Here is a 10,743-nt window from a genome sequence, read left to right as displayed (position 1 = left end):
ATTTGCATATATTTTGAAATTCCAGGTGTCCTGCAGTTTGGAGAAACACTTATCTAGTGGAACTAATCTTCAATTACACAAAATATATACACATTGTGTAAAGACTCAAGATTTTTGGAGGCTCTATCTTGGACATTATTTTTTTCTTTTTTCTTTTTTGGAATAAAAGGTGATACAACAGCTAACCCGGAAAAAATCCTTTTCCTCTAAGCTTAGAAGCAACAGTAACTCTCAGCTCCCACATAATTAGACAAAACAAAGCAAATATCAGAGTTAAAACATTAAGGTGATCAATTCAATTTCCTCTTCAGACCCATCTACAGTAAGAATAAATAGATAAGTAAATAGATAAATAAATAAATAAATAAATAGTTAAATAAATGGTCCAGAAATTATTTTATGAATAGTGGTTTTATTACTTAACCTTATGTTTTTATCATCTTAATAAACATTTTACTTATGTTGATATAAGTTTAGGTATTTATTTTTTACATCTAATATCTTTACAACTACTACTACTATTATTACTATCCCGTGAGGTAAGACGCACCCTTAAATTAACAAAGCAGTTTTCGGGCAAGAAACTGAGTGTTTTACAAGTAATCTTCAGCAATTCCTAGTCAGCGAGTGTATTATAGAATGTTTAAGCTAATATTAATTAGCTGAACGCCGGTTGTCCCAATTTTATTACATTCATATAAGAAACCACCAAACTAGTTGTAGTTAGCCACCTCAACTGTACGTTTGGAGTTCAAGTTCAGGTTCAGGTTCTGGGGTGAGGCATAGCCTTTACAACGGCGCCTCTAACGCTTATCTTCTTGTACTGTTTTGTCTTTTCCTCCACATTATGTTTAATACTTCTTTTTCTTTTCTATATCTGTTTCACTAAATAAAAATAATCGCACTATTTTCTTTGGGTCTTCGTCGTATGGTTGTTGTAGCTCAATTACTTCATTCCTTTCTTTTCTATGTTCCTGGCAAAATCATTTTCAAGTGTTGTTTACATGGAGTCAGTGTTACCAAATCTTCTTAATCAAATTTTGCTACAATATGTGGGACTCGTGGTCTGGTTATTTTCTGTTAACTTGGTAACACTGCACTCAATTGCGATGTTTTTTTCCCCTAATTGATGAATTCAGCTACTGTCTTTTTATATTGTTTTGATTATATTTTGGTAAAAAGTCATTAGCAAAGTATGGATTTATTACAAGATATCAATATGAAAAAATAGATAAATACTTCATCAACACTTAATGGGCTATAGCGTCGTCTGCTGGGAGACCACTTACTTGGCTGGCGAGTCATCAGCTGATCACCAAAACAAACAAATAACTTGCAGCTGCACTTCATTAAACGGTGTGCAATGTAAAAATAAATTTATTATGAATGATAACTTTTTTTTTTTTTTTTTTTTAGTTTTAAGACAATTTTTAAGGTTTTAAATTGATTTTTGGGGAAATTTTTCAGGAAAAAGGGTGCGTCTTATGACACAGGAAATACGGTATTTAATTTTTAAGGGATACTTTTACAGCTACTACTACTACTACTACTACTACTACTACTACTACTAATACTAATACTACTACTACTACTACTACTACTAATAATAATAATAGTAAAAGAAACCATGTGCCTAGTGGACTTTGCCAAATAATAATAATTATAATAATAATAATAATGATAATAATAATAATAATAATAATAATAATAATAATTCAGAGTTCTTTCTCAAAAAATATTATAATAATAAGTCAAAATTAAAAGCATTGTGGTGTATAATCCTCTTGCAAAGGTCGACTCACAAACTAAATGAAGAATATATCATTTTTAAAATCCTTCTTAAAATCAATCGATTGAAAAGGAGAAAGAAAAAAGGTATGTAGAACAATTAATCCAATTTGGGAGTAACAATTAAGTTTTTTCATAACAGGAAAATTGTATCTTAATTCCATTTTGTAAAACTCTTGTGAAATGAGGATTTGAATTCCTGTTCAAAATTTGAATTTGTTTTTGAAATTTGGATTCAATCCTGAAATTTGAGTGTCATTACAAAATTCATTATTTCTTTTGAAAGTAAAAATATATGAAATGATACAGAGCTGGAAAAGGCTTTTTTAACTTTTAAAATAACTTGTTAGTTTCTTCGGTCGCTGTAACCTCACCATCCTTGTGAGCTAAGGATGAGGGTTTTGGGTGGAGCCTACAGGTCTACCCACTGAGTCATCATCAGCCATTGTCTGGCCTTCCTTGGTCCTAGCTTGGGTGGAGAGGGGGCTTGGGCGCTGATCATGTGTATTTATAGTCAGTCTCTAAGGCCTTTCCGTTGCCCGTGCCATTCATGAGAAGCCTTTTAAAAAAAATGCAGCTGTTTCCAGTTTACTGCAGGAAAAAGGCCTCAGACATGTCAAGTCTTATCTTGGGCTTCATCAGTTTTCATCACCACGATGGGCTGTGTGGATTGGTGAGGGTGGGAGATTTTCATCAGATTGCTCACAGCAACCCAACCTAGTATGCGTGGCCCTGAATAGTATAAATTTGTTGATCATTGCGATATACAAATACTTTTCACTACGTTAAGGTATCCCTAATCAGAGAGCAGAATATATATGTATATATATACATACATACATATATATATATATATATATATATATATATATATATATATATATGCACATATATATATATATATATATATATATATATATATATATATATATATATATATATATATATATATATATATATGTGTGTGTGTGTGTATGTGTTTATGTTTTAAGATGAAATATTCATAGATATTCCTATATAAACAATTTACTCATATTGATATAACAGGTTAATTATAATCCCAGTATACAATAATATAAGTAATTACTATGTCATCATATTTCTCCAATGGTGTAATCGATGAAACGAAGTAACCTAATTATCTCTATGGTTCAAGTGCATCTTATAATAAAAGACGAGAATCAATATAATTCAAATGCAGAAACTCTTATCATTAAATTCCTCTTCGTCTCAGAGAATTTCTTATCGAGAAAATAATTCCCTGAGAATTAATGGGCCAATGAGGTCCTAACCAGTGCTTGCTTTACCCGAATTGATTCTTCTCCATTAGATTTACGCGCTTTAATTAGAGTAATTCAATTACTAATTACTAATTAGACTTTTAAATCTGGTGGATGGAGTTGGTCCTTTCAAACGTGTCTTGGACGTCTTGGGAACGAGGGAAGACGAGAGACTTCTCCGGATTTAACTTTTCACTCACCTTGATTCGAACACGTTTCTGATGGATAATGTATTTCATTTTGCAATAGAGAGAGAGAGAGAGAGAGAGAGAGAGAGAGAGAGAGAGAGAGAGAGAGAGAGAGAGAGAGAGAGAGAGAATTTCCTCACTTGTTTGATGGTATATGTAAATCATTTTATGATTGATCTGTGTTTTTTCGTAAGTTTTTTTTCTTGTTATTTCACACTTACATACATACATACATACATACATACATACATACATACACACAATTACTGGTAACAAATAAAAAAATTAAAAAGTTGGGATACTATTATAATGGTTAACAATACTATTATCGTTATCATTATGTTTTTTTTTCTCTTAATTACGCTATTTGGTAGAAATAATTCAAGAACTAATACATTGTGATACAAACGTTTACATAATAGAATACAGTAATATGAAAAACTGAAAAAAAAGCAAATAATGATAAATATATTAGAATGACCAATTGCAGTATTTTAAACTCTACATTTAAGGCAAAGTCTTAAAATCCAATGAAGTATCTAAAAGGTAAATTGGGTGACATGAATGCTATCTGTCATTTGAATTTCCCATCCATCCGCCATTTTTGTTCACTGACAACAAGAACAATAATTGGTTTTTATAAAGTGTTTATAAAATCTTTAATGAAGGTTTTTGGCGTATGAAGTAATTTCTGGACCATACGTTTATTTATTTATTTATTTATTTATTTATTTATTTATTTAATATTACTGTAGATAAATTAGAACAGGAAATTGAATTGATTGCCTCAATGTTTCAACTCTGATATTTGATTTTAAATAGAGAAAGATCATGACTTAAAAACAATTAAACCTGGCGAAACTATTTAATTCCCGAACCATGTTTTTTTCTATCAAATAAGGGAGATAAAAACAGTAAGCTCTTCTGGCTCTAATGTAATAAGCTTTTGCTCTGAACATATCATTATCTTATTAAGAGTTTGCGTATAATGAAGATATCATTAGTAGGCTGCTATGAGGTAAAGGGACATCTGCTTCTGAGCTTCGAAGGAGATGGGAGCTGAGAATTACTGTTGCTTCTCAGCTTTAGAGGAAAAGGATTTTTCCGGGTGAGCTGTTGTATCACCTTTTATTCCGAATAACAGGACGAAAAAAAAAAAATGTCCAAGATAGAGCCTCCAGAAATCTTAAGACTTTACACAATATGTATATATTTTGTGTAATTGATGATTAGCTCCACTTAATAAGTGTTTCTCAAAACTGCAGGACACCTGGAATTTCAAAATATATGCAAATAATTGAAGAAATATTGTGAGTGATGATTAATTAAGTTGAATTGCACCATAAACTAATTTGAAGCGAGATATCAGTCAAGTGTTCCAGCAAAACAGGAACTACGATCGATACAAAGAGAGTAGCATCATCTGCATAAGCAATACAATAGTTTTCAGGAATATGGTAACATATTATTTGTATTGTATATTTTTTTTTTCGAGATTTTGCTGATTTTCCCATGATAGTATGAAGCTCACGGTCAGCAAATTATTATTATTATTATTATTATTAGTAGTAGTAGTAGTAGTAGTAGTAGTAGTAGTAGTAGTAATCTCAGTTGTAGAAATATCACTTATAAAAAATAAATACCTAAATTTATATGGACAATAATAAAACGTTTATTAGGATGATAAAAATATGAGCATATTTAATCTATCAAGGTTAATTAATAAACCCACAATTTAGGAATTTGCTTTAATAACACTCAGTGTTCCAGAACAGCTAATGATTATTCCAATACACACAATAGTAATGATTATTCCAATACACAATAGTAATGATTATTCCAATACACACAATAGTAATGATTATTCCAATACACAATAGTAATGATTATTCCAATAAACACAATAGTAATGATTATTCCAATAAACACAATAGTAATGATTATTCCAATACACAATAGTAATGATTATTCCAATACACACAATAGTAATGATTATTCCAATAAACACAATAGTAATGATTATTCCAATACACAATAGTAATGATTATTCCAATACACACAATAGTAATGATTATTCCAATACACATAACAGTAATGATTATTCCAATACACAATAGTAATGATTATTCCAATAAACACAATAGTAATGATTATTCTAAGACACACGAAAGTGAGATGTTTTTAATTGCTCGAAAAAATTATTTATTCCTTTTTCGTTTAGTCATGCTGTTGTTGTTGTTTTATTTGTTTCTGCCGCTACTGTTGGAGTTGAATGCCAAAATAATTCAAACGGCTGCTAAGGGATCTGTTGATGAAGATTTGGGTGTGGTTGTGGGATTTTCAGTAGTTGTTGTAGACTTTAGTGTGGTTGTGGGATTTGCAGTTGTTGTTGTAGACTCTGGTGTGGTTGTAGGATTTGCAGTTGTTATTGTAGGTTCTTGTGTGGTTGTGGGATTTGCAGTTGTTGTTGTAGACTCTGGTGTGGTTGTAGGATTTGCAGTTGTTGTTGTAGGTTCTGGCGTGGTTGTGGGATTTGCAGTTGTTGTTGTAGACTCTGGTGTGGTTGTAGGATTTGCAGTTGTTGTTGTAGGTTCTTGTGTGGTTGTGGGATTTGCAGTTGTTGTTGTAGGTTCTGGTGTGGTTGTGGGATTTGCAGTTGTTGTTGTAGGTTCTTGTGTGGTTGTGGGATTTGCAGTTGTTGTTGTAGATTCTGGTGTGGTTGTGGGATTTGCAATGGTTGTTGTAGGTTCTAGTGTGGTTGTGGGATTTGCAGTTGTTATTGTAGGTTCTGTTGAGGTTGTGGGATTTGCAGTTGTTGTTGTAGATTCTGGAGTGGTTGTGGGATTTGCAGTTGTTGTTGTAGGTTCTGGGGTTGTTGTGGGATTTGCAGTTGTGGTTGTAGGTTCTGGTGGGGTTGTTGGATTTGCAGTTGTTGTTGTAGGTTCTGGTGTGGTTATGGGATTTGCAGTTGTTGTTGTAGGTTCAAGTGTGGTTGTGGGATTTGCAGTTGTCGTTGTAGGTTCTGGTGTTGTTGTGGGATTTGCATTTGTTGTTGTAGGTTCTGGTGTGGTTGTGGGATTTGCAGTTTTTGCTGTAGGTTCTGGTGTGGTTGTGAGATTTGCAGCTGTTGGTGTAGGTTGTGGTGTGGTTGTGGGATTTGCAGTTGTTGTTATAGGTTGTGGTGTGGTTGTGGGATTTGCAGTGGTTGTTGTAGGCTCTGGTGTGGTTGTGGGATTTGCAGTTGTTGTTGTAGGTTCTGGTGTGGTTGTGGGATTTGCATTTGTCATTGGAGGTTCTGGTGTGGTTGTGGGATTTGCAGTTGTTGTTGTATATTTTGGTGTGGTTGTTGGATTTGCAGTTGTTGTTGAAGGTGCAAATGTTGTTATGGAATTTGCAGTTGTTGTTGTAGGTTGAAGTATGGTTGTGGGATTAGGTGTTGTTGTTGCAGGTTCAAGTGTGGTTGTGAGATTTGCAGTTATTGTTGTAAGTTCAAGCGTGGTTGTGGGATTTGTAGTTGTTGTTGAAAGTACAAGTGTGGTTGTGGGATTTTCAGTTTTTGTTGTAGGTTCAAGTGTGGTTGTGGGGTTTGCAGTTATTGTTGTAGGTTCTGGTGTGGTTGTGAGATTTGCAGTTGTTGTTGTAGGTTCAAGTGTGGTTGTGGGATTTGTAGTTGTTGTTGTAGGTTTAAGTGTGGATGTGGGATTTGCAATTGTTGTTGAAGGTTCTGGTGTGGTTGTGGGATTTGCAGTTGTTGTTGTAGGTTCCAGTGTGGTTGTGGGATTTGCAGTTATTGTTGGAGGTTGAGCCGTGGTTATAGGATTTACTGTTGGTGGAATAGTAGTCGTGACTTCAGCTGTTGTTGGAGATTGGATTGTTGTAGGTAAAGGTGAGGTCTGCTGTGCCGCAGGTATTGTATTCGGTTGCCCTGATGATTGAGGAGGTATTGAAGGATTGCCAGACATTGGTGATGGTGAGGTGTCTTCAGGTTTTGCTGTTGTTGGAGGATTGCCAGACGTTGGTGATGCTGGAGAGTTTCCAGGTCCTACTGTTGTTGGAGGATTGCCAGACGTTGGTGATGCTGGAGTGTCTCCAGGTCCTATTGTTGTTGGAGGATTGCCAGACGTTGGTGATACTGGAGTGTTTCCGGGTCCTACTGTTGTTGGAGGATTGCCAGACGTTGGTGATGCTGGAGTGTTTCCGGGTCCTACTCTTGTTGGAGGATTGCCAGATGTTGGTGATGCTGGAGTGTTTCCGGGTCCTACTGTTGTTGGAAAACTGCCAGACGTTGGTGATGCTGGAGTGTTTCCGGTTCCAACTGTTGTTGGAGGATTGCCAGATGTTGGTGATGCTGGAGTGTTTCCGGGTCCTACTGTTGTTGGAAGACTGCCAGACGTTGGTGATGCTGGAGTGTTTCCGGGTCCAACTGTTGTTGGAGGTTTGCCAGATGTTGAAGGGCCTGTGGAGTTTCCAGATCCTACTGTTGCTGGAGGATTGCTAGACGTAGAAAGCGTTAGTGGAATCAGAGCGGCGGAAGTTTGCTCCGGATAATCAGAAGTCAGGCCCATCATAGTAGTCACTCCACCATAGTGCGTGATACCTGAACCTGACAATAATTTTAAAATTATAAAAGGATTAGTTCTGAAATAAAAGGAGAAACTCGAGCTGGACAATGGCGAAGAACCTCTAATTGTAAAGAAGAAAAAGGAGGAAAACAATGCCGGTTAGTCACTTCAGCTAAGAAGTAAAGGAACTTTGAATACGCCTCTGGTGTGCTTTAGGAGACAGACTATTGACGGGACCACCTTTACAGAAACATTTACTGAAACGTATTCAATTTTCATTTGACATAGTCTTTCCATAATGATCAAATTTGTCAGCCTAATCAATAACTTCCAAAATGATTTAAATATCTGGTTTTCTGGTAATTGAATATAGTAGAATGAAAAGTTTTCATATATTTATTACAAAAGTGTAGTCGTAAATTATCACAGTTAGTTTAGATCTAGAGTCATTCTTGCGGCTAAAAATAATAAGTTTGTCTACTGTTCACTTCGTACAATTGTCCGAATATAACGCAAGTAAAAAAAAAAACCCTCTGCATGAAAGGGTTTTTGAGAAAGCTGTGTAATTTTATTCGATGGACCTCTTTTGTATCTAGTAGTGATTAAATTCTGAGTAAGTTTGATAAATACGAATCATTAAAATTTAAAGCGATGATAATATATTAAAGAAATTTCCATCATACGCGAGCAAAAAGACGCTTACGCTTATAACAGAAGTGCAGACACTTTACATTTGAGTAATATAAATACTCAGAGCACAAAATAAAAAATGCATTATTGATATCTGAAATTCTATTTTATTGCTCCTACAGCTATCACTACTTATAAAATTTATGCTAGCAGAACGAATTATTCTATAGCTAGGGTTATGAAAGATGATAGACAAGTATGAAAAATTAAATGTACCGCAACAAGCCACGTCCCCTGCATGGTATAGTTGCCATAGGCATTCAGACAAAGATGTTTCTCTGATTCTGATGACTCATTATATGTTATAAGCAATTTTTTTTTTTTAAGAAGTATTGAATTTTTCTTGGGAACAATAAATCTATGTGGATTTAAAAATCATATAATTCCCAAAATCCTCACATTTTACGAGTATGCATATATAACTGACGAGCAACTTAGACGTATACCAACATATTTACAGATCGAAGATTAAATGGGATTTCCTGTTTCTACTATAGAAATAGATGTAATTCATTGAGATACTACCACTAAAGAGTTATGGCATCTATTGACTGGCTAGACAGTATTACATTGAATCCTTCTCAGGTTACGGTTCATTTTCCCTTTGCCTACACACACACCGAATAGTCTGGCTTATTCTCTACATATTCTCCTCAGTCCTCCTACGCCTATCAACACTTAGATTACTAAACAATTCTTCTTAATCCAATGGGTTACTGCACTGTAATTTTCCAGTGGCTACTTTCCTCTTGGTAAGGGTAGAAGAGACTCTTCAGCTATGGTAAGCACCTCTTCTAAGAGAAGGACACTCCGAAATCAAACCATTGTTCTCAAACAATAATAATTGTATTAATAATATGTAATGACTTGCGCAGGGGGAAGGAATAGGGGAATACAGGTATCTTGTGCAGGAAGTTATGGTGCTATCCCATCACCTTTAGCAAGATAAGCAATGGAAGAATGCAAAAGCAATGAGAATGAAAGTTAGCATGCAGTGATACTTAGCTGTGACCTCCAAGGATGTTTCTACAAGGACAGGAGTATCATGAATGTCTGCTTGTTCTCTTCTTCTGAAGGTCGCTGAAAATTGGAGATAACTGGGTCTTTGGCTTCTAGATGGTTTCATAAATGCTGGTTTCCTATGATTTATAGCTTCGTCGTAGAAGTTCTTTATACCAGTAACCAGTTTATAGGAGATAACACATTGGTGCAAAATTGCTATAAAAGATTTTACCAATTAGATGTTATCTTTTGGTTAGATTTATGCAAAATTGTCCCAAATTACCCATCGTTTTCGTCTATACGAATGAAGATGAAGATTTCCGAAGATGCCAGACATCTAAGATGCCACCCGTTACCAGATGCTAAAGATGCCACACATTGCCTGATATCGTAGAGGCTGTCATGCCACAAATTGCCAGATATCGAGGAGGCCGTCAGACACCAGAAGCAAAATATGCCACAATTTTCCATAAATTGAAGAGGACATAAGTTGCCAGAAGCTAAAAAGTCCTTAAATTGCCATATGTATAAGAAGCTGTGATTCTCCAGGTGGTCTGTCATCAGAAGTGAAATATGCTACAAAATGCCATAAATTGAAAAGGCTGCATGTTGCCAGAAGCAAAAGATTGGATAAATTGCCAGATGTCGAAGAGACTGTTAGGCTCCAGAAGCTAATGTTGCCACAGTGTGCCATAAGGCAAGGAGATTTAAACCTTCTAGAAGTCAAAGATGGCACAAGTTGCCAGAAAGCTTGTTCCGGCCGTGATCAATGACGCATTACTCGTGTCGACGAAGCTCTGAAAGAGTTACAATTAAATGAGATTTAATCAGTTGATTAATTATGTGATCTAAGAAAGAATAAACCCTGATTCCTGATGTTATTCTAAATTTAATCTATGAATTATTACTCAGATAATAACATAAAGTAAATAGGGTTTCAATGTAATAAGTAAAATCTCTTAAAAGCTACATTACAGTGGTGATGAAAAATCTTGCTACTTTACTTAAATATTATTGATTGAGCAGGAAAACTAGCACAATGGATATGTCAAAAAATTGCAAGTAATAATCATTGACTATTTTCTAGATAGTGAGTATTGATGGTCAAAGATAGTATCAAGTGAATTTATTATTTTTATAACAGATCATTCAGCAGCACTGTTATTCCTGATAACGATATGTAAAACTGAAAAGAATATATACATGCATACATACACACACACACACACATAT

General features: G+C 34.8%; 1 protein-coding gene across 1 annotated transcript; it reads right to left on the bottom strand.

The window, feature by feature from the left end:
• Positions 1-5,496: 5,496 nt before the first annotated feature.
• On the bottom strand, positions 5,497-7,821 carry LOC137635368 (mucin-2-like). Its single transcript, XM_068367835.1, has one exon. The coding sequence runs from the start codon at positions 7,819-7,821 to the stop codon at positions 5,542-5,544; it is 2,280 nt and encodes a 759-aa protein (XP_068223936.1). The 3' UTR covers positions 5,497-5,541.
• Between the last annotated feature and the right edge of the window lie 2,922 nt (positions 7,822-10,743).

This window comes from Palaemon carinicauda, unplaced genomic scaffold (assembly GCF_036898095.1).
Source record: "Palaemon carinicauda isolate YSFRI2023 unplaced genomic scaffold, ASM3689809v2 scaffold118, whole genome shotgun sequence".
Classification (NCBI taxonomy): domain Eukaryota; kingdom Metazoa; phylum Arthropoda; class Malacostraca; order Decapoda; family Palaemonidae; genus Palaemon; species Palaemon carinicauda.
The sequence above is the reverse complement of the archived record's forward strand: the minus strand, read 5'-3'. Positions and strand labels throughout refer to the sequence as shown.

Excerpts from the sequence above, each read along its gene's own strand:
- LOC137635368 (XM_068367835.1), bottom strand. The coding sequence starts at position 7,821 with ATGGGCCTGACTTCTGATTATCCGGAGCAAACTTCCGCCGCTCTGATT.